This window comes from Urocampus carinirostris, chromosome 9, assembly GCF_059441175.1.
Source record: "Urocampus carinirostris isolate Australia breed hairy pipefish chromosome 9, RoL_Ucar_1.0, whole genome shotgun sequence".
Classification (NCBI taxonomy): Eukaryota; Metazoa; Chordata; class Actinopteri; order Syngnathiformes; family Syngnathidae; genus Urocampus; species Urocampus carinirostris.
Genome location: NC_142357.1, coordinates 36,810,840 through 36,834,692, shown reverse-complemented (window position 1 = coordinate 36,834,692; position 23,853 = coordinate 36,810,840). Strand labels below are relative to the sequence as shown.

The 23,853-nt window shown below is 40.9% G+C and overlaps 2 protein-coding genes and 1 long non-coding RNA gene across 3 annotated transcripts; 1 reads left to right on the top strand and 2 right to left on the bottom strand.

Moving 5' to 3' along the window:
- The first annotated feature begins 1,903 nt into the window (after window positions 1-1,903).
- LOC148360198 (uncharacterized) lies at window positions 1,904-22,183 on the top strand. The gene is made up of 6 exons (XM_088343644.1): window positions 1,904-2,037; window positions 10,639-10,868; window positions 13,377-13,647; window positions 16,855-17,102; window positions 17,341-17,452; window positions 20,699-22,183. Exons 3-6 carry the CDS (start codon window positions 13,377-13,379, stop codon window positions 21,478-21,480), a joined length of 1,413 nt encoding a protein of 470 aa, XP_088199770.1. The 5' UTR covers window positions 1,904-2,037; window positions 10,639-10,868; the 3' UTR covers window positions 21,481-22,183.
- mif (macrophage migration inhibitory factor) lies at window positions 4,905-7,125 on the bottom strand. The gene is made up of 3 exons (XM_088344208.1): window positions 6,909-7,125; window positions 5,174-5,346; window positions 4,905-5,095 (listed from the first exon to the last, which is right to left on the bottom strand). The coding sequence occupies exons 1-3, from the start codon at window positions 7,014-7,016 to the stop codon at window positions 5,029-5,031; spliced, it is 348 nt and encodes a 115-aa protein (XP_088200334.1). The 5' UTR covers window positions 7,017-7,125; the 3' UTR covers window positions 4,905-5,028.
- On the bottom strand, window positions 11,488-17,107 carry LOC148360199 (uncharacterized). The gene is made up of 3 exons (XR_015851292.1): window positions 16,989-17,107; window positions 13,410-13,503; window positions 11,488-11,573 (listed from the first exon to the last, which is right to left on the bottom strand). It is a non-coding gene; the product is annotated as an uncharacterized LOC148360199 (long non-coding RNA).
- Window positions 22,184-23,853: the final 1,670 nt, after the last annotated feature.

The following is a 23,853-nucleotide window of genomic DNA, read 5'->3' as shown; positions in this document are numbered from 1 at the left end:
AAACGTCAACAAATAGTTGTCAATGTAAAACAAGGCCATAACACCCGTCGCCTTATTTGTGTTACTGCTGCCATCTAGCGGTAAAATAATGAACAACGATTGAACTTGAGATACAGAAGGGAATTTTCTTATTTTTACTTTGCATCTTTGCTGGCTTTTTTGTGAATGACGATGAGTTCGTTTATAAAACGAGGAAGGTCCATCTTCTTTTCATTGAAAGTATTTAATTTGTAATATCTTTTGCGGCACCTGCTATTATCTTTATGAATTTAGCTCAATTTCTAAGCAAAATAAATAAATAGATTTTAATAGTTTTTACCTGTTTCCGGTATCATTTCTCGAATGTGATCCCGCCCTCGTCGGCCTCGGCTGTTGCCATGGTGACTGTTGATTGACAGGTCAAAGCTATGATCTCATTGACGGCTGACAACTTATTAAAGTTCGATAATTCACACAATATTTTTATTTTGATGAAGAACATTACAGCATAATTGAATCAAAACTACAAAAAATATAAAAAAGAAGTAAAAAGCTAGGGGAGAAAGCATAATTTGCAAGCATGAGGCTGTTAGCATTAAGCTGTTATCATGACTCGTTAGCATGTAGCTGTAAGCATCTAGTTATTAGCATTAATCAGTAGCATGTAGCCGTTAGCGTTACTCGCGTCCATGTAGTGGTTATCATAATTTGTTAGCATATAGCTGTTAACATCTCGTTCTTAGCATTAATCCATTAGCATTTAGCTGTTTTTATGAATTGTTAGCATGAAGCCGTTAGCATTTAGCGGTTCTTATGACTTTTTAGCATGTAGCCGTTAGCATTTAGCTGTCAGCGTGTAGCCGTTGGCGCAATTTGTTAGCTTGTAGCAGTTAGCCATTAGCCGTCAGCTTGACTCGTTAGCTTGTATCCACTAGCATAATTTGCTAGCACGTAGGCGTTGGCATTTAGCTGATAGCATCATTTTTCAGCATGAAACAGTTAGGATTTAGCTGTTGAAACGCCTCGTCGCATGTAGACGTTAGCATAACGCGTTTGTATGTAGCTGTTTGCATGTAGCTGTTAGCATCACTTGTTAATATTTATCCGTTAGCGTAATTTGTTAGCATCAAGCTGTTAGCATTTAACTGTTATTACGACTCGTTAGCTCATTGCCAACAGTGTTTACAGCGCTGGTGGCAATGAGTTTTCCTGTTGAAGCTAGCGCCAAGTAATCATTTAAATTTTTAATAAAAGCCTCATTCTACATTTACTTTTTGATGAGAAGATATATAACAGTTGTAAAATTGTAGTCCTTACAGTAAGAACACGATAGTATTTCTTTGAAAAATAAATTCGTGTTATAATTCTCTTACCTCTTATTTTTCTGACTGATAGCTCCATACGATCTGACGAGCCTCGTCATGGCAACACAAGATGGCCGACAGTGGCTTCATTTTAATAGTGAAATCTTAAAGGGACAGTGTGCAATATGTAGTGCCTCGTAGTGGTACAAAAAACTTTCATCCAGTAAAGAAAAAACATGGATTAGAATACTAAGAAAACATACGTGATCAATCATACCAATGTTAATTTTATGGAAAAAAAAAAAAATCATGGGTCGAAAAATGTGTGTTACTTTACACCGTGGCATCCTGCTGCTGCGCTGTGATGTGTATGTACTGTACGTCACTGGCCGTCGCTCATACTAGAAAACACTGTGCCATCTAGTGGTCAAATATTACACATAGAAGATAATTCATGGATTTAGTTCCATTTTAACTTGTTTTTCTAGTTTTGTTAAATGTCCCATCTTGTTTTTCTAGTAACCACGTAACAAAAATAATACTTAGAAACAGCCTAAATAATCTACCAGTGGAACTTTTTTTTAACTACTACTAGTTTTGTTTAGTAAAACAATAATTCAGCTGAATTATGTACAAGAGTTCTACTTTATTTTAGTATGTTTGCAGTGTATTCTTTGACAGCTTCTTCGAACAAAATCAACTTAAATATATTTCCCTTCATGAGTGGCAACACATGCTAGCAAGCAATAACCTGGTAAGTAGATAAATGTTTTTGAACAATATTTTTCGTTTTATATTCTGGGATTGATGCTAAAAATGAAAATAAATCCATGTTTAAAAAAAAAAAAATCTCTGTAATTTGATAAATGTTGTGTTTATGTGGCAGGATATTTGCTAAAAATGAAAAAAATGTTTGATAAAAAAAAATCTACTGTGAAACCAATGGCAGCTAACCACGAATTGTGACTAGATCAAAAACACAGCTCGCTGTGAAACGTTTATGGGAATTTTTCAAGGTTTTTTAGTATTACCTTTGGTTCGGCGGCCCAAAACAGAAAGCCTTATGGGCCGGATTTTGCTTACAGACCATAGTTTGCCCAACCCTAAATTAAAGGATAGACCAGACAAAATCTTCCAAATGTAATGCCAGTATAATCAGGTAAAAGAACAGTTAGCTTAATACACTTCAATCCAGGTTTTCCTGTAGAGACGCTGGCCGATTTATGAAGGACGAACGTTCGTAAGTTGAATTTGTTTGTAAGTTGCTTCAGTGCTATGTTTTGTATGTTTAAGGTTTCTACAAGTATGTTTAAGGCTTGTAAACAATGTTCCCTCTTAACTGCGTGTGTGCGCAATAGCGCACTACCCGGAGCTTTTCCGCGCACGAGAAAATCTAGCCCGCTCGCAAAAATCAGGGCTCCAAATTGCTATTTAAGAAGCGAATTAAGTCAAAATTACAGTGCATGAAGGTAAAAATACACGGGTTCCCCTGACGCTGTGTTCTAAATGCGGTATTTTGAAGTCAAGGTCGAAGTAGAACGAAGTTGAGTAAAGTCAGTAGAGTTGGTCAAGAACCGGCTTCTTCGGCTCGGCTCACTAAAAGGAACCGGCTCTTTCGGGTCCTAAACGGCTCTTCAGGTTGTTTTTGCTTTCTTAATCCTACACGACCAAATATTATCTAAAATTATGCACAAAATGACTTAAAAGAAGGGGGGAATAGAACAAAAAAGAAAAAAAAAAGAAAATGAAAAAGTAGTGAAAAGCTGAGAAAAAAAAGAAACAAAGAGAAAAAAAGGAGGAAACTTTCAGAAAAAAAGCCAGAAAAAGAAAAGAAACAAAGGAAAAAAAGTAAATAAAGAACAAAAAGAAAAAAAGTAACAACTAGGAAAAGGTAAACACAATGAGATTTTTTTTAAAGGAATTTAAAAAAATTGAAAAAAACAGGGAAAAAGAAGTTGCATTGAAATAATTTCCAATTATATCAAGTGAATCTTGTTGCCAACATTGTACTTCCACTAAAAAATGTGATTAAGTACAGTTCTGTATCTTACATCCGACTAAATAAGCCCCCAAAAATGTTAATATTATGCGACAAAATATATCAGGAAATAAAAAGAAATGGATATCTTGTGAAAGAATTGTAAGAACAAATGACGTTTGTAGGCCATACAACCTTTACAATCGTACATGAGTCAATTCATTCAAAAGAGAAAAATAATTTTGCATTGCCGGTAACTCAGCAAAAGTTTTGGACATGTTTGATAATGATTTAGTTGCCACACTTGGGATTGCTGTTGCTCACTGTTGTTTCAAGCGATGCTCACCGACTTTGTGTGAACGCTCAGACCCGTAAGGAAAATTACAGGGAACATTGCTTGTAAGTATGTTTAACCCATATTGTTTTTTACTAAAAAATAAACATTTTATAAAATAATATGCTCTATAAAGATAAATAAAGTTGAGGTTAACTTACTTTTGGAAGATGAGCTTCAAGAGGTCCTCCTTCGTGGTAGAGTGAACGAAAAAAAAAGCGATCCAACCATTTTCTCAACCGCATCAAGCTTTCTTATTCCACTTTTGTTTCATAAGAAACGGCTCGCCTCTTTTTACACTTCTCACCAACCATATTGAATGGATGCACGAGATATTAAACAATAAAAATGTCAGAGGTCTTAGCACGCTAGCGATACAGTGATCATGATTACACACGAACCAGGAAGTAGAAGCCGGATTTCTTCTTCGAGGTGGATGCTGGGTGACCTCTCACACTGCCATGCGGTGGAAAAATGCACTACAGCACTGTCCTGTACTCGGAAAAAGGTACACACAATACAAAATCTAACTTACAGCAATGTCCGGATATTTTTCAACATCCCGAAAAAAAATGTTTTTATCTCCCGTTTTGCGTAAGTCGAATGGTCATATGTAGGGGAGCATCTGTACATTAAAATATGTCAGATGACAATAATCGTTATCATTACTATCCAAATGAAGCTTACAGTATAGTAGTCATTCCTGGCTGAAAAAAAAGCTTTCCGACCATTTTCTCAACCGCATCAAGCTTTCTTATTCCACTTTCATATCAAGTGAAAAGAATCCCGAAAAGAATCTTTGTATTAACCGTTTTTCGTAAGTCGAATGCTCATAAGTAGGGGAGCGTCTGTACAATAAAATATCAGATAACAATAATCGTTATTATTACTATCCAAACGAAGCTTACAGTATAGTAGTCATTCACGGGCGAAAAAAAGCTTTCCGACCATTTTCTCAACCGCATCAAGCTTTCTTATTCCACTTTCATATCAAGTGAAAAGAATCCCAAAAAGAATCTTTGTACAGTATTACCGTTTTTCGTAAGTCGAAAGTTCGTAAGTAGGGGAGCGTCTGTACATTAAAATATGTCAGATAACAATAATCGTTATCATTACTATCCAAATGAATCTGACAGCATATAAGTCATTCCTGGCTGAAAAAAAAGCATTCCGACCATTTTCTCAACCGCATCAAGCTTTCTTATTGCACTTTCATATCAAGTGAAAAGAATCCCGAAAATAATCTTTGTATTACCGTTTTTTGTAAGCGTCTGTATACAGAATAATGTGACACATTGAGACTGCATAGTTAAGTATTAGCAAGTGTTTATTGCAAAGGAATTAGCTATATTGAATTCATTTAGGGTTTCCTTAAAGCTTGGCCATTTTTACCTAAAACATCAATTTAGCGAAAGAAGTTTTATTGGAAGACTTTAACCAAAAGTCGAGTTATTCCAGGCCACGTTGGTCGCTTCCATGTCCGTAAAGTTAATATAGATCCTAAAAGAGATCCAAGAAGAAATCAGATTCAAGTGAATGATATTTTACCCGTCATAAATGAAAGATAATTTTGAATACCTGTCAGCTGAGACCCCCAAGTGTTTGTTGAGCAGTCCGCAGAGTAATTTGGAGTATTGTTTGTTTTGAGCTGGGCTGATTTGCCCGATGCTGTGGATGGAGCACAGTGCACAAGGGTCTCCTTTCCCTCCGAACATCATCATTTGATCCGGGTTGATTTGCACCGCAATGTACTGATACGAAAGGAAAGAAAGAAAAAAAAAGAAAGAAAGGGAAAGAGAAAAAAAAATAGGGACAGAAGATCTTTTGCTTAAAACACCTATACACAGACCCCTGGGTTTTGGGGGTTAATGCCCGCAAATCGGGGAAAATCTTGGGAGTTTTGCAACTTTTTTGGGGGGGGGGGGGGGCAGCCTTCATTAGAGCGGACTTGCCGACTTATAGAGAAAGACAGAGAGAGAGTAAACAGAGAGACAGAGAGTGTGAGAGAACAAATTGAATCTCAGTACCTATTTAAATACGTTGATGTTTTATTTTTTGGGGAAGTTTTAAAATCAGTTTCATTTCCTCACCCCCTCTGCATCCACCTGCTACTCTACTGTACCAGCTCAAGTCACGTCACACCAAAACAAATATTCGACAATGCTTAATAATCATATACACCCATACTACCTAAAAGTAGTACTATTTGTTATTTTAATGTCGTTATCTGGAGTACTGGGGGTTTGTAACTGATTACCTAATAAGTAAGGCTTTCTATACTCCGCTATACAGCAATTTCACATTACCATCCCAACCTTAGAACAGGCTAGTGATGTATCCTGGAGGTGTAACAAATCGAAATGAATAATAAGTACATGTTTCATAATATTGACACTCTATTTCAGGGGTCAAACTCGTTTTAGCTGGGGGCCACAAATGCTATAAAAAAATCTCACGGGGGCCGGACGAGTAAGTTTAAGAGAAAGAGAGAGGGAGAAAAAGAGAGAGAAAGAGAGGGAGGGAAAGAGAGAGCGATAAACAGATAGGGAGGCAGAGTAACAGTGAGAGAAAAAGTGAGAGCAGAATAGAGATATGAATGGAAGAGAAGGGGGAAATGAATAAAGAGAGAAAAAAAAGGGAAAAAACAAAAAGGACAGAAAGTAAGAGTCGGCAAGAGAAAAAGAGACAAAGTAAGGTGAGAGAGAGAGAGATAGGTCGAAAAAGGGAGAGAAAGAGGGTGAGAAAGAAAGAGAAAAATAGAAAGAAAGAAAGTGTAAATTAGAAAGAGAAAATAGAAAGAGAGCAAGAGAAAAAGAAAGAAATAGAGAAAAGAGAGAAAGAGAGGGTGAACAGGAGAAAGAAAAAGGGGGAGGAATAAATAAAAAAGAAGTGAGCCAGAGATGAATGGAGAAATACTACCACAATTCTTTTGCAAGTGTTAACTGGCTTTGGTGACATCCGGTGGAAATACCAAAAACTACAGCTCATTTTCCTCTTGCGCTTCTCTCACTGTTGTCTGGCGGGTCGGATTTAAACCGTTGGGCCGCCTGTTTGACACGTGTGCTCTATTTGAATAACGAAGAGACGTTTTACATAACTGCCAGTACACTACTTAAAGATACAGTACTCTGAAACGCAACTTTGAGAATACAGTAGGACGTGAAAATAGTTCCCTGCATGAATCTGTGTGCACAAACGTTTTATGTAATATAAACTATTTTCTATACTAGTGTGAAACATTATTGAATGCAGAAAATAAAGACGGAAGTTGCAGAAATAAACATATGTCGCGTGCACGAACGCGTCGTCCTACCTGCGCTGGCTTCCCCATCGCCTTCGCTAATTCTTCGGTTGCTTCTGTTAGCAAAGCCAATGGCACGTTAGCTTTAGCCACGTTGGTGTTAACTACAAACATCGGCATGGTTCTGAGGAGGAAAATGTTCCGATTAGCACAAGAGAAAAGGATAAACTGGTTAATCGGAATGTTCGGCTGCACAAGAGGAGCTCAACATTCCTAGACAAGAAATGAGCAGGTGTTCTTCTTCTTGTTGTTAAACGTTGACATGTCCGCCATATTAGATGTGGCATATCTGCCCATAAACCACAGGTTAATAAACAGAGTCAACGTTTTGGGGAATTATTGACAACCAGGGTCTGGTAGTGTTACTTTAACTTGATTACTTTCAATTACTTTTGGATTACTCCAATACCAAATATGCTAATAAAAGACAAAAGAAACTAAATATGAAAAAATGACTAAATTTGTGCAGGCTTGGGGAGTAACGGAACACATGGAATGGCAAAAATGATGTTGGCAAGCCGTTTGGATTTATTTTCATTTTGTTTCTGTTGCATTTTATGTTAGTTTTGCCGGATATCAAAGAGATCAAAGCCAGGAGAGAAAGCTTACCACGTGTTGTGAGTCATCATTTTATTCATATTTAGTTTCTCTTGTCTTTTATTAGCATATTTGATATTGGAGTAATCCAAAAGTAATTGAAAGTAATCAAGTTAAGTAACCCTACCCAACCCTGTGTGCACAAGTCGAGCTAAAAAATTATGTTTACACCCAAAAATCTTATTATTTGTGTTGTAAAGGATTCGATTAAATAATTGTAAAACTAAAAGTAATCAAGTTAAAGTAACCCTACCCAACCCTGTTGACAACAGTAGCTGAGAGACGAGCACTGAAAAAGCTGAGGTCAATCATGGACAATCCATCGCATCCACTACACAGCATTATCTCCAGACAGAAGAGCAGCTTCAGCGACAGACTGCTGTCACAGTCTTGCACCACAGACAGACTGGGGAGATATTTTCTTCCTCATGCCATGAGGCTCTTTAACTCCACCCGGCGGAGTAAAGGCCCACATTAAACCACACCCCCAACGTTGCATATTACCGTATTTCTATTGCAGTGTGTATTCTGTGTATCTAGATACTCTATATAACACGCTACATTGGGTATTAACACGTCACATTGGGTATTTGTGAATGGTATTCTTTTTGCTTTATTATTGTTTTGTTCTCCAGCGCAGGGATGCTGCTGGAAGTGTGAATTTCCCTGCGGGGATGAATAAAGTATCTATCTATCAAGTTATTTTTGGTTTTTGTATTGATTCATAATGTGAAGGATCTGAGTGAATGATTTTTGTCCGTAAACTCTGGGTAATATTAAATTATTTTATTTGTTTTTATCAATTCTGTTAACAGGATAGTCTGTAATAATTAGTGCCTCATAATAGGCAAATATACATGAACTAAATGGTCTGGATTTATATAGCGTTTTTCAAGACAATGAAGACCTCCCAAAGCGCTTTACAATGTGCTTCTCACTTACCCATTCACACACACACTCACAGACTAATAGGCCATGCAAGTCGCCTACCTGCTTATTGGGGGCATTAAGGAATCAGTGTCTTGCCCAAGGACACTTCGCTCTACCTCCTGAGCTAATGCCGCCCGACAGGACAGAAATATTCCAATGGAATTACTACTGTAATATTAAAAAAAATCAAGAAATACTCCAAAAACACTACTATGGAAATACTACCAAAAAACATTACAAATATATTATAATATGAAACACCGCTAACTAAGTATTACAACAAAGTACTACCACAGAAATACAGCAAAAAAACTACAGTAATACCACAAAATACTACAGATATACAAGTAAAAATATGTTAAGTAAAATCTGCAGTATTTTTGGGTGATACAACAAAAGTAATAACATGTAAATTATATAAATATATTACTGCATAAATACTATAAAAATACTACGGAAATATTACAATGGAAATACTACAAAATACACCTACTGTATTACTTTTGTTAATTTTTATTCAAAAAAATAATCGTACATTGAGAAAATTGTTTTTTTCTTAGATGGTGGAATCCATACCTAGTTTGTCTGCCATCTGGCGAATACCAGTGCCACAGAGCACAGTTTAGCAGCATTAGACAAAGGCCATCTAGTGGTCAAATATCACACAATGATGCTTTAAGGACCTGTGTCTAAATGACTGTTTGATATATTTTTTTTGTCTGTAAACTCTAGGGTTTGCGTGTCAAACATACAACCCACGGGCTGGACCCGGCTCGATCGATGATTTAATTCAGCCCGGCATAAATTTCCGAGTATGTCAAATGTTCTTAAACTGTTCTTAGACTGTCTGTGGACAATATTTTTGGAAAAATCGGCCTGTCCAAAAATCGTTATTAACATAAAGGACTTATCAGATCACTGTGTAAAAAGGATAATGTATCAGTTTAATATTCAATTGATTATGGTTAGCACGCAGCCCCACATTGCGGAGATTCAGGGTTCAAGTCCAGCTGCTGCAGCCTCCCGTGCGGAGTTTGCATGTTCTCCCCTTGCTTGCGTGGGTTTCCTCCGGGCACTCCGGTTCCCTCCCACATTCCAAAAACAAGCATGTCAGGTGAATTGGTCGGTCCAAATCTTCCCTAGGTGTGAATGAGCGAGTGAGTTGTCTGTCTCTGTGATAATTCAGGGCGTCCCCCTGCCCATAGCCCGAAGATGGCTGGGATGGGCTCCAGCACCCTCGCGACCCTACTGGGGATAAGTGGTGCAGTGGTGCATAAGTGTATGGATGAATGGGTGACTGGGAAAAAAGTCTGGTTGCTACCCAATGGTTGTTTATTAAGAAGTTTATTAGGGGCGGCAGTAGCTCAGGAGGTAGAGCGATCGTTTTAGGATTAAGGGATCCCAGTTGGAATCCCGGCTTGTCCGTGTTACATGTCGAAGTGTCCTTGGGTAAGACATTGAACCCTCAAATACCCCCAATAAGCAGGTTAGCGCCTTACATGGCTGCACACATCACGGCCGCTATTGGGAAATGTGAAGCACAATGTAAAGCGCTTTGGGAAGTCTTGACTTGAAAAGCGCTATATAAATGCAGATCATTTCATTTCATTTCATTTCAAGTGAGAGAAAATTTCTTTCAAAATACTTCACAGGATTTACCCCGACAAAGTGCAAATCGCAAAAAAGGTTTAACAAAGATAATGACTTTAAATGTACTGGAAACTGTAACACATTTATTTTGGCTTTGCCCTGAGGTGAAAAAAAAGATATTGCACTTGGCATATATGACTCGGGGACATGGAAGTGAAAGCCAAAGGGAACCTTTATTGTCAATCTTATCATCATCATAGCAAAATTCTACATTCACAAATGCAAATTCACTTGGAAAACTTCCTTCATTTCCATCCAATGTGAAGTAAAACATGACATGATATCCATAAAGGTTTACCAGAACCAGAAAACCATTAAAACAAATAATATTTTCAAACATTTTGGCATTTTTATGTAACTTTCTTTTTACCCGTTTTTTAAATATTTTCCCTTATTGGTATTTTGATGTGTTGTACAATTTGAATGTACTGTTTACGCAAAACTGTGGTAAGATGTTTGTATGGAAATATTTCTGCGTTTGTTCAATAAATCTTTTAAACCAAAATGACAAGAAAGACGATTCTAATTCTGGTCTACCCTAATCCATGTTTTTGCATGCTCTTAGCGCGACTACTCTGGCCTAGCGATGACTTTACTGCGCAGGCGCAGTGACTTTGAGCATCACTCGACGGTGTTGAGGGAGACGAAGAGGAAAACAGTGTCGGTGGGAAGAAGCACACAAGTTCGATGGCGCTTTCCTTTGTCGCCCTCTTCCTTTGCTCTACACGAGACCCGCGCGACACACGTTGAAGCCGAGAGAGTTTTTCGTCCGTCACATTCTTCTCAACGGATACGGTGAGTATTTAAACCTAAATGAGCTGGTTTGGCTAATTTGGCCACTCCATGGCGCTACCGTTCGAGTCATTCATATGAACGAAATCAGTTGCGGAAAACAAACTCATGTTTTAGGAGATTATGTCTCCCAAAAACTACCTGATAATACGTTTTAAACTATTCCGCCCTCCTTGAGAAAATAAGCTATTTCTCAAGATATCAATATGACTTTTTGTGGTCTAAATTTGGACGAGGCAAACATTTTTGGATTACCGTACATTTGGTACATTATCTGCATCGCTTATCTTCAGTAGGGTCGTGGGAGTGCTGGAGCCCATACCAGGGTGGACACCTTGAACTATCACAGACAGACAACTCACTCGCTCATTTACACTTTAGGGACAATTTGGACCGGCCAATTAACCTGACATGCATGTTTTTAGAATGTGGGAGGAAACCGGAGTGCCCGGAGGAAACCCACGCGAGCACGGGGAGAACATGCAAACTCCACACAGGAGGTTCGATCTCATGACCTCAGAACTGTGCCCCACAATCTTATGACAGATTTATTTATGTGTGAACGTCATCAAAAAACATTATCAGTAAATGATAAAAATGTATGAAATGAAATTTGATTTACCTTTGGCGCAATGTGACTTTAGGTGGTTGAGTGGAGTAGCAGGTGGATGAAGAGAGGGGATATGTGGCTACATCGCTTCTTCTTTCCTAAAGGGGCAGTGTGTCATATTTAGTGCCTCATAAAAAAATTTCATTAAAAAAACATTGATTTGTATATTAGGCAAAAATGAACTATCATACCAATGTTAAATTTATCAATTTTTGGCCGAATGTTTTTTTTTTTAATCCATTCCCAGAGGTATCCGCCATGTTTGTCTGGCATCTTGCAAATGAACACCAGTTCCACAGACCACAGTGTAGCAGCAAAAGTCAAAAGTGCCATCTAGTGGTCAAATATTACACACAGGGGCTTTACAGGTGGAATGAGTTGTTTCATGTGTCCTTAAAAAGTCGAAGGTCAACTATTTTCCCTATTGAGTATCTGTTGACAATGCCGAGCAGAGTTCAAGTAGCCTTTGTAAAAATTAAAAAAAACATCTTATTGTTACCCAATACCACATTAGGCTGAAGGATAAGGGAGGGGAAGAGTAATTTCGTGCTTGTTCTTCCGATTTTCTCTTAATGTAGCTTAAAAATGGTGAACGTAAGTAAAGGCCTGTTTCTAACACAGTCTAAACGCCAACTCAAACCCCCCAAAAATATTCTTAAAAAAGTTTATTCAAGAAATGCACGTACTTGCACGTGCCACACAAGCAGCTTGACAGAGGCTACGGTGCCGGTGTTAGTAAGAAAACATTTTCAAATTCAGGATAGCGCCTTTAATAATTGTCCTGATTGACGAATGTTTACGGCCATGTAACTTAGCGAGGGTATCCATTTACATGCCTTCTTCATATATACTTGATAATTGTGAGCTTTGTTTCCATGGTTATCATGTTTTTGCTCTTTAGCATGATTGGAATTGGACTTTTCTTAGTTTCTCTGATATAGTATAGTAAAGACAAACAAATACTACGATCACCGTAAAGTGAGCAAAAAAATAATATACTCTATGAAGCAGGGGTGTTAAACAGGCGGTCCGTGGGCCGGATCAGGCCCGCTAAGCGTTGAATTCAGCCCTCGAGACAACGCTCAGAGAAGTGCAAGAGAAAAACGAGCTGCAGGTTCAAATAAGTCCACTTGATATTGCCAAAGACGCTGTACTTGTACTTCTTTCTCTCTCTCACTCTTGATCTCTCTCTCTTTCACTCTCTATCTCTTTTTTTTCTTTTCCTACCTTTATCTCTTCCTACCTTTCTCTCTCTCTAACTCTCTGTCACTCTGTTTAACTCTCTCTCACTCTCGATCTCTTTTTTTCTCTCTTCCTACCTTTCTCTCTCACTTTCGATCCCTCTCACACTCTCGTTCTCACTCTCGATCCCTCTCTCTCGCTTTCTCTCTCACTCTTGATCTATCTCTCTCTTTTTCTATCGCTCACTCTCGATCTCTCTCTTCCTACCTCTCTCTCTCTCTCTCACTCTTGATCTCTCTTGCTCTCTCTCTCTCTCTCTCTCTACCTTCTTTTGCTCCCTCTTTTTCTTTATGATCTACTAGTCCGGCCCCCGTGAGAATGTTTGCTCTATCGTGTGGCCCCCGTGTTAAAATGAGTTTGACACCCCTGCTATAAAGCATCCCAGTTGTATTAATCTTACTACGGTAACAGCCCTCTCACCCTCTCTATGTCCCACCCAGATGAAGGAATTGGTGACATGCCTTCTTCATATGTACTTGATAATCGCGAGCTTTGTTTCCATGGTTATCATGTTTTTGCTTGCTTTAGCCAAATTGGAATTTTCTTAGTTTTTCTGATGTAGTATCATAGAGACAAACAAATACTACTGCATAAAACATCCCGGTCGTTTCAATGATACCACGGTATGAGGCTTCTCACAGTCTCCACGTCCCGCCCAGATGGAGGAATCGGTGACCACGTTCGAGACCCACCTGACAGCGGTGATGGACGGCCTGATCCGAGCTTCGGTCTGCGAGATCACCAAACTCTTCCAGGAAACGCTGGCCGAGTATCTGCTGGAGCTTTCTCTTAACCGCAAGGAAAACGACGCTCTCAAGTTGCGTTTGAGGCTCACCGAAAATAAGCTGAGGACCGAGCGCATGTACGGCGCCGGCTGGGCCGCCGGTCGCCGAAACGCCGGAGCTGACAAGCGCAGAACCGACGTGGAACGTGAGTTTGGATTGGAGGAAGAGGGATTCAGGTGGAAACCATCCAGAGGCGCTTCGTTCCTCCCCCTTTTCTCTTTTTACTTTTTCCTCGTTTTTCTATTCCACACTCTTTGTCTTTTTCATTCCCCTCTGCCTCATCCTTTATCCCACCTGTTTTGACTTTCTCCCCCTTCTTCCTCCTCCTCCTCCTCCTCCATTGGTCTTGTGATAGCCTATTACTCCTCTTGTCTATTTCGTTATTGTCCACACCTCCTCTGGTGTCTCACACATGTTATTCTACCATCTTCCTCCTGTTCCTTCCCCTCTTGTTCTGACATTCTTCCTACTTCATCCTCTTTCCTTCCCCTTTCCTCTTTCTGCTTATTCCTTGTCTTTTCATCTTTCCTCTTTTTCTTTATTGTTCACACCTACCATCTCTGGCGTCTAACACACTGTTCCGCCCTCCTCCTCCTGCTCCTTCCCCTCTGCCTCCCCCTTTTCCGCTGCCTCCCCTGTTTTCCCTCCTCCATCATTCTCCCCCTTTACTCCCCTTTTATTCTTTTAGCTTGTTCCTCGTCTTGTCATCTCTATTTTCTTTGTAGTCCACACCTCCTTCCTAGGGTGTCTGACACATTATTCCTTCCTCCTCTTGTTCCTTCTCCCTTGCCTTCCACTTGTATGCCGCCTTACCCCTTCTGCCTCCTCAATCCCCCTCTTTACTCCCCTTTTCCTCTTTTTTCCTAGTCCTCGTCTTGTCATCACTATTTTCTTTATCATCCACACCTACCTTCTCTGGCGTCCATGACACTGTTCCGCCCTCCTCCTCCTGCTCCTTCCCTTCTGCCCCCCCCCCCCTTTCCGCAGCCTCCCTGTTCTCTCTTCTCCATCATTTTCCCTCTTTTCTCCCCCTTTCTTCTTTTTGCTTATTCCTCGTCCTATCATCTCTCCTCTTTCTTTATCATCTACACCTCCTCCCTCAGGTGTCTGACACACTATTCCTCCCTCCTCTTGTTCCTTCTCCCCTATCTTCCATTTGTCTGCTGCCTCACCCCTTCTTCCTCCCCAATCCTCCTCTTTCCTCTTTTTGCTTATTTCTTGTCTCCTGTTTTTGTTTATCGTCTACACCTACCTTCTCGAGCGTCAAACACACTCTTCCGCCCTCCTCCTCCTGTTCCTTCCCCCCTGGCTCCCCCTTTTCTGCAGCCTCTCCCTCCTCCTCCTGTTGCTTCCCCTCTGCATCCCCCTTTTCTGCAGCCTCTGCCTCCTCCATCATTCTCCCTCCTTATTCGCCCTTTCCACCTTTTCCTTATTCCTCCTTCTCTTGTACCTCCACTTTTTCTTTATCGTGCAAACCTCCTCCCCCAGGTTTCTCACTTGCTATTCCACCCTCCTCCTGTTCCTTCTCCCTTGCCTCCCACCTCACCCCTTCTTCCTCCTCCCCCATTCCTTTTCTGCTTATTCCTCCCTCCGACGTCAGTCCACTTATTGTACACACTTCCTGCCTCTGTTGGTTCCACCCTCTTACTCCTGGTGGTTCCCCTGTGCTTTTCCTCTCTGTCTGCCGCCTCCCCCTTTCTCCATCCTCCCCCTCATTTCTTTTAGCCTCTTCCTCCTTCGTTCTTGCCTCCTTTTATTTTCATCTTCTCTCTGTTCTCACCCACACTATTCCGCCCTCCTCCTGATGTTCCCTCCTTGTCTGCCACCTCCCCTTTCTCCGTCCTCCATTTTTTTCTCTTTCTTCCCCTTTTGTCATTTTGCTCCTTCCTTTTAGTTGTCCCACTTTATCATCCACACTTCCTTCTGGTGTTTCACACAGTATTACACTCGCCTCCTCCTATTCCTTCATCTCTTTACCCCCTTGTCTGCCCCCTTTATCATCCTCCCAATTTTCTCTTCCCCCTTGTCCCTCCACTTATTCTTAATCGTCTACTTCTTCTCCCATTGATGTCTCACCCACATTATTGTGCAATCCTCCTTGTGTTCTTTCCCCTCTGCCTCCCCTGTGTCTGCCGCCTCCTCCCTCCTCCATCCCGCTCCCACCCACCTGCCCCTGTACGCTTTTTTACTTCTTCCTCCTTCTCTTGTCCCCCCTTTTTATTTTTCGTCCACATCCTCCCTCCCTCCTGTTCTTCCTTATCCTCCACATTATCACCCTCTGATGTCTCACACACTATTCCACCCTCCTCCTGTTTCTTCCCCTCTGCCTCCCCCGTCTCTCGCCTCCCTTTTTCTCCCTCCTGTTTTGAAATTCTTCCTTCCTCCTCCATCTGTCCCCCGACTCCACGCTCCTCTCCTGTGTTTGAAGTAAAATGACGTCATAGTGGGAAAACAAGCATTGGTAATTGTGTGCTTGGAGCCACGCAATTTCCGAGCAAACATTGTTTTTCGGGTTTATTTTTAATGTTATTTTAATAGTCAATGCAAATAAAAATGCGTATAAAAACTAACAGTATTTTTTTTATAATATTTTTCTATTTTACAATACTAGTTTGTCTTGTTAAAAACATATGCTTAAAATAAGCTAAAATTGTTTTGTATGGTAGATGATTTTGTAAAGTGTAAATATTTTTTCTGACCTTAAAAAATAAACATTTTTTGAAGGAGGCAAACTATCCGCCATATAAAATATATTGTTCTTATTTTATTGATTATTTTGTTTTGTTTCATTTAAGTTCTTATTTTATTTTGGAGAAATTAGTTAAATATATAGGAAGAAGGGCATTTTCTGCCAATTTCTATTTTTTTTATTTTTTTTGCAGTTTTATTGATGATATATTTTTTTCGTTTTATTTATTTATAGTTTAATTTTGGAGAAATTAGTTAAAAAATTAGGAAGGGTATTTTCTGCCAATTTCATTTCTTCTTTCAGTGAATGGTGTAAAAAAAGGCATATAAATATTAACAAAGATTATAATATGGGTTATTGATGTCAGTCTGGAGAAGCGCGGCTCCTCTCCTTCACTTCCCTGCTTCCCTTTTCTCCTCCTCCCTTTCTATCTGCCTCCTTTCCTGCACTCAGCTGCCTCGTCTTCCTCTCCTCCACCATAGCAGTTAAGTACCCAGTCCCCCATCTCATTTCTCCTCTTAGTGTATTTTCCCGTCCTCTCTCTTGCTCCACACCTCACTCATGGCACTCCAATCATCTCATCTTCCTCCTTCATCCATGGCTACTAGCACCAATCATCTCCTCCCACTCCCTCCTCCTCACGTTTTCTTTCCTCCTCCACAGGCAAGTCAAAGAAAGGCCCAGCGGTAGCGCCAGCCTATCGCAGAAGCTGGCCTGGAGGAGAACTTGAAGGAGGAGGCGGAGAAGGAGCGGTGATGGCAGCTGGACAAGAGGGGAAAGAGGGCAGGCAGATGTACCTGGTGCAGATCCCCGGGGGAGGCCACGAGGAAGAGGAAGGAACGGCGCAGGATGAGGAAGGGGTAGGCAGCCCCGGCGGAGAAGGGGAGGACCCTGCCGGCATCAAAGAGGAGGTGAGAGGGAAGTACAACTGGAAAAGAAGGGATGCAACAGGAATGATATCATTTAAAATGCATATTTCTGGGGGGGCTTTTTTTAATATAATTCTGAAATTCAAACTGGACACACTAGTTTCAATTTGGTAAACAATCTTGCTAATGGAGCTAGCAGCCTCCGAAAAATGGATGTAGAAAGTATACGTATCTTAGAATTCGTCGGCCTGAGAAATCTGATGCGGTTTTCTTCATGTAGTTTCCTGCAAACGAAGGATATCAGCCGGCTTCCCTCCGGCTGATTAAACAGGCCCTGAAGATGGATCGCTCCAACCAGAACTTCCGGAAAGGTTCCAGAGAGCAAAGTGAAGGTATCGAACTTAAACAAATGAGTTCAAGTATACCGTATTTTCCGCACCATAAGGCGCACCTAAAAGCCTTTATTTTTTTCAAAAGCTGACCATGCGCCTTATAATACAGTGCGCCTTATTTATGGATCAATTTTAAAGTTGCAAAGTTTTCCAACTAACTTGCAGCCGCCGACTAGATTTTCCCCCGAACGCCAAGTAGTACGCGGTGGATGCTGGGATTTATTTACCGGCGTTTCATTGGCTAACCAATGTGTCAATCATCATTTGAATCGATCACTATTGGCTAAAGTTATTCGGAGGTCAAAAGGCGGATCCTTTTTATCATTTACAGGCTGCCATTGGCTTAAACGGCAAACAAAGCCTGCAATTGGCCGAAAAAGATGTGTCAATCATCAGTTGAATCGATCACTATTGGCTAAAGTTATTCGGAGGTCAAGGGGCGGATCCTTTTTATCATTTACAGGCTGCCATTGGCTTAAACGGCGAAAATAAGCCTGCAATTGGCCGAAAAAGATGAATGCGTATAGCATGTGGCTGACGGCATAGAGAAAGCATTTTTTTCTATTCTGTATTTGTAAATATTGTATTCTCCTGGATTTACTACCCTCACGGATATAAGAGGACATTGCCTGCACATTATTATGAACACAATGACTTCGGTGAGCTATTCCGGGTTTTATATTGTCCCTGTATCTTGTTTCAGACTGAACTCGATGTTTCTGTGATAAGCGGTGCAGATAATGGATGGAATGGAGTGTCTATTTTTAAATTAAACTCAATTCCAAGTGTTTATTGTCATACGCACAGTAAAGTTGCGAGCGAAAAAGAAAATAGATACTAAGGAATGGTTATCATTTCTTGAATCCCAAGATTTTAACCTTCCGAATGATGGAACGATGCATTTGAGTGACATCGTACGGACACCGCATCCGCACGTGTTCTCGACACGTATTTGCGTCTTTGCAAGCTTTGGGAATGTTAAGGGGGTAATAAGTTGGACTGAACTATCTGACTGTTTTGTCCACGTTCCCATTGTAGCGCCTTATAATCCGGTGCGTCTTATGTATGTCAAAAATAGGACCAAAAACTATTTTTTCGGGGTGTGCCCTATAACCCTTATAGTGCGGAAAATACGGTAATTTCTTATAGTGTTGTTGGATGCTCAGCACTTTAGTGTCTTATATAGCAGCTCATTTTTCAGTGCATTCGATTTCACTGTGTGAAGTTTGAGTATTTTATAAAGTAAATAAATAATGATAATGCCAGAGCCTGTATCCCAGTTCAAATATGTCTTTCCAGTTGTTTAAGATCGTTAAAGCTTATTTTTACTGTTTTTGTCAGGAATAACTGTTTCAAACAATTTATTTTGCAAAAATTGTTCCAAAATACTGCAGACGAACGATACGGATGTATTTATCTTCAGCTATGTGAGGTGCTCGCTGTTCTAACCTTGGGAAGCGAGTGGTCATTATTCATCCTCCGTTCTGGGTTATAGGTGTGAATTGGTGATCTCTTTGAAAATCGACAAACAATTTCCTGGAAGTCCTCAGATCATTTGTATTTTTTACATGCACAAATTATAAGCTTGAAGAAATATCCAGGAAATGGCGAAAGGCAGACGCCACACTTGCATGTGTCTTTTGATGCATCTTATTGGCAAAGAGACAATGAACAAATCACTATAGATGCTCCCCTACTTACGAAAATTCGAGTTACAAAAAACAGCAGAGACGGGGGAAAAAATTCGGGATGTTGCAAAATATCCGGACACTGCTGTAAGTTAGATTTTGTATTTTGTGCACCTTTTTCCGAGTACAGGACATTACTGTAGTGATTATTTTTGCCGCGTGGCGTTGTGAGAGTTTAGCATCCTCCCTGAAGAAGAAATCTGGCTTCTACTTCCTAGTTTGTGTGTAAACACACTGCACTGCATCTCTAGCACGCTAGGAATGGTGACATTTTTATCTTTTAATATCCCGTACTTCCATTCAATACGGTTGGGGTTAAGTGTAAAGAAGAGGCGAAGAAGAAAGTGGAATAAGAAAGCTTAATGCGGTTGAGAAAATAGTTGGATCGCTTTTTTCGGCCACTTTGTACCACGGAGGAGGAAGTCGCCTACCTCTTGAAGCTCATCTTCCCAAAGTAAGTTAAACTGAACTTTATTTATTTTATAGAGAATATTATTTTATGAAATGTTTATTCTTTCACAAAACAAATCAGGTTACCTATAAACACCTTAAACCTACTTATATAAACCATAAACATACAAAATATCGCACTGAAGCAACTTACGAACAATCAACCGGAACCTTCGCACGTAGGGCAGCGTCTGTACTGAAAAGGGCCACAATGCTTCTGTCGCTAGTGGGAGAAACACAGTGTTGCACTCCTGGCTCAATGCATTAAAAAAAGTGAAGATTATCTTAAGGGGTTTGTGAGGGTGCTTGAAATCCTTGAAAATGCTTGCATTTTATTGTTGTGTTATCAAGGATTGAAAAGTTCTTGACTTTTGGGTGAAGTGCTTGTAAGTACATGAAATTGTAGCCTCGTTTCTTAATAAGTCTGCTTAAAAAGATACTGATATTGCTCTGTGGTGGCTTTGCATTTCTTCTTCCTTGGTGATTTACTGCAGCTGGCATTAGTTTGTACAGTATTTTCTTATAAAGCGTGCGCCTCCTGTAGATCGCGCCCAATAGAGCAGGTGCATGCTACACTAAATCAGGGCACTATGGAATGTATATGAGTGCAAGGATTTAGTATTAATTATGGACATTTATTATGGTCCGGGCGAAAAATTAAGGTTGTGTTTGCCGATGGTAAAGGAAGAAACTGAAAATGTAAGTTTTCGTTTTTACCCAAAACTTATTTGGGGAGAGATTTCTCTCAAAAACAAAAGTACTCAATATCTGTAAATCATATATCCTGATAAATGCACCCGCACAATTAAAATGCTATATGGAAACTGCAGATAAATTTGTGGCTCTGCAAAATATATGATTCGCACGGGATATTTCTCATAATGGTACCGGATAAATTGGAAAACTGGCTTTAAAAGGCCTGAAAAAGCACTTTAATTGGGCCATCTGAAAAGTGTATCTCTAAACCAGTGTATCTCTTGAGTTTTTCTCTTTCACCAACTCTGACCAACTCCAGCTATTTGCTCTTTTCAGCCGCTCTGGGTTTATCCAGCTTTTGTTGGCGATATATCTTCCCAATTGAACATCATTCTGCTTTTCCTTTGTTTAGAACTGGAAGATCGTCCCTCGAGTCTCCCCCCCACCAAAAAAGAGGACAGCCGATGGGACGGGGGTATGGCTGAGCACTCCGAGGACGGCATGACCGCCGAGGAGCTTCGCGGTTTGGAATCGGCGCTGAAGGCCGAACAGGAAGTGGCTTTAAGCGCCAAGTATATCGGTTTAGATGGCATGGAGGAGGAAGGCGACACCCAGCGAGGAAAGGGAGAAGCCGGACCTGGAAGCTTGGGGAAGGACCCCGAGCACAGCGGAGGGGAGGAGGAAGCCCCGCCCACTTCTGCGAACCTGCTTCACTTCTGCCCCCAGTGCGGCGGCAGCTTCAACTCCGAAGCTGAGATGCGGGAGCACCCCTGCCCGCTAGGGGGCGCCCACTCCCAGAACAGCGAGGGGAAAGTCTTCCCCTGCGGCAGCTGCGGCAACACTTTCGGCCACGGGTGGGCGCTGGAGAACCACGAGTGCGCCTGCGCCGCCGAAAGGCCGCACCGCTGCGAGGTTTGCGGCAAGCGCTTCACGCACTCGCGTTCGCTAGAGCGCCACCATCTGGTGCACACGGGCGAGCGCCCGCACCGCTGCCCGCTGTGCGGACGCAGTTTCAGCCGGCTGGGCAACCTGGAGCGCCATCAGAGGATCCACACGGGAGAGAGGCCCTACGGCTGCCAGGCCTGCGGGAAGCGCTTCAGTCGGGTGGAGTACTTGAAGAGACATCAGCTCGTACACAACGGAGAGAAGGATTTCCGAGACGCCGAGCAGCTCAAGAGCCATCCGTGTTTTTGAAAAGGGAACCTTTTGCACTCGACGTCAACATTTTGTCTTCTTTCTCAGTAGTTTGCATTTCAACTGTATCAAGGCCGGGTGTCGAACGCATTGTAGTTCAGTAGCCATATGCTGGAAGAGGCAATCTCACTGGTGCCAGACTAGTAGGGCTGGGGATCTTTTGGAGGCTCCCAATACAATTACAAAAATGATTCAAGGGTGTAAGATTTGATTACCGTATTTTCACAACTACAAGACGCACCTAAATGCCTTTATTTTTTTCAAAAGCTGACCATGCGCCTTACAATACACGCGCCTTATATACGGATCAATATTGAGTCGCAAGGTCTCGCAACTAAGGCAAGCAGCCGTCGACTCGATTTTCCCCTGTAGGCGAAGTAGTCCGCGGTGTATGCTGGGATATATATATATTTTATATACCGGCGTGTTAGGAATTAAATTATTAAAATGTACCGTTTACCAAATTGTTCGAATTAGTTATCTGACTCCATTAACCAAAGACAACCTACATTCACCTAACAATGCGCGCTCATTTCTTGGTGGAAAAATGAACAAGAGACCGGCATTTCCACACGGGGGCAGATATAATTTCTTAAACAATTTAACTAAGTGAACTCCATCGAATATTTAGCCGAATTGGTGTCACTCGAGTCACTGTCGAGCCTCCTCTCTCGATCTTCTGCTTCTCCTCTCGGCCCACGTTTTTTCCTGAGCTGGTTTGCCGGCTCCACCCATGTGTCTGAAATGCTCAAAACATCCCTGAGCGTTTCTACGTCACCAGGGCCCCTCTGCGCCGAGAAGTGCTGATTATCTTATCAGCCCTTTGTCCCAGTTCTCCGCTGTTTCTGTAAACATCATTCTCCACTAGGTTGCACTGACCTTCCACACAGCCCAGCCAGTGAATATCTTTTGCATTAAATGTAATTTGTATTTGATCGTACAAAATCCTTTATAGTAAAATGGGTAAAATCCTTCTGGTGGTTCATTTCCTAACCAATGTGTCAATCATCATTTAAAACAGTCACTATTGGCTAAAGTTATTTGGAGGTAAAAGAGGCGGGTCCTTTTTAGCATTTACAGGCTTGCATAGGCAAAAGTGGGGCAAAACAAAGCCTGCGATTGGCCGAAAAAGATGTGAATCACTTGTTGGGTTGCTCCAGGGCATGGAGAAAACATTTTTTACTCGTCTGTATTTGTAAACACGAATTATAGGGCTAAACACAGCTAGCAACAAGCGACGTCCATCGATGCAGATGCTTGTTGGCAGTTTTTTTTTTTTTCTTTTTTTGGGCATTATTGTGCAAACATATGACACGGTTGGATTTATGACACTCACGGATGTAAGAGGACCACGGTAGCGTATTATTATTGAAGGTGATGGCTGCAAGACGACTTTGGTGAGCTAACCCAACTTTATATTTTCCCACTATCTTATTTCAGACTGATCTTGATGTTTCTGTGATTCAATTCAAAGTGAACAATGTGATATGCACAGTAAAGAACCACGTTTCCCCGCACAATGAAATTCTTACTTTGCTGTCCGCACAGTTGTCAGCGAAATAGAAAATAGAAACTAAAAAATGGTTGGCATTTCTTGAATCCCAAGATTTTAACCTTCCTAATGATAAGTGGAATGACGCATTTGAGTGATCGGTGACATCGTACAGACACGGTGTCCGTACGTGTCCGGGACACGTATTTGCCTCTTTGCGAGCTGTCGGAATGTTAAAGGGTTAATACGTTTGACTGAACGATCTGTCTTTTTGCTGTTCCCACTCTAGCGCCTTATAGTATGGTGCGCCTTATGTATGGAAAATAAAGGACAAAAAAAACTTTTTGTGGGGTGTGCCTTGTAGTCATGAAAATACGGTATAAAACTATTATTTTTCCCGTTTTTTTCCCCATTCACTAAAACATAATCTCTTACAGTGTTTATCATCTGTGTATTTGTAATAAAAAAACAATAATTATATAATTCCATAATAGTCAAAGGTGGGGTGCGTATCTTGAGGTGTCCTTGAAAAGTTGAAAGTTCAATATTTTCTCTATTAAGCCTAACTAGGTTCTAAGAGTCCATATGCCCTATTTTCCGTCTGTTTTTAATCTTTAGGGCAGAACAAACCCCTAAAAAGACGAAAAATGGGGTTTTTTTGAGAGCATCTAAGAAATTCTATGTACTTGCACGCAAACCATGTGTTAATCTGCTGCCATCTGCTGGCTCAAAGTCATGATTACATTTCTTCCGAAGGGGGTGTGACAGTAAACAAAGCACTGATATGAAGGGAACGCAAAGAGCAAGAACCAAATGTTATATGTCAATCAAAGAGTAATGTGGAACATCCATATTTTCTAACGAATTTTCTTGTTTTTTTT

Bases quoted from the DNA above. Each gene is read 5' to 3' on its own strand.
- mif (XM_088344208.1), bottom strand. From the start codon at position 7,016: ATGCCGATGTTTGTAGTTAACACCAACGTGGCTAAAGCTAACGTGCCA. The intron at 5,347-6,908 runs GTAGGACGACGC...CTTTCGTATCAG, and splicing joins CGATGGGGAAGCCAGCGCAG to TACATTGCGGTGCAAATCAA. The intron at 5,096-5,173 runs GTATTCAAAATT...GATCTCTTTTAG, and splicing joins TTGGGGGTCTCAGCTGACAG to GATCTATATTAACTTTACGG.
- LOC148360198 (XM_088343644.1), top strand. From the start codon at position 13,377: ATGGAGGAATCGGTGACCACGTTCGAGACCCACCTGACAGCGGTGATG. The intron at 13,648-16,854 runs GTGAGTTTGGAT...CCTCCTCCACAG, and splicing joins GCGCAGAACCGACGTGGAAC to GCAAGTCAAAGAAAGGCCCA. The intron at 17,453-20,698 runs GTATCGAACTTA...TCCTTTGTTTAG, and splicing joins TTCCAGAGAGCAAAGTGAAG to AACTGGAAGATCGTCCCTCG.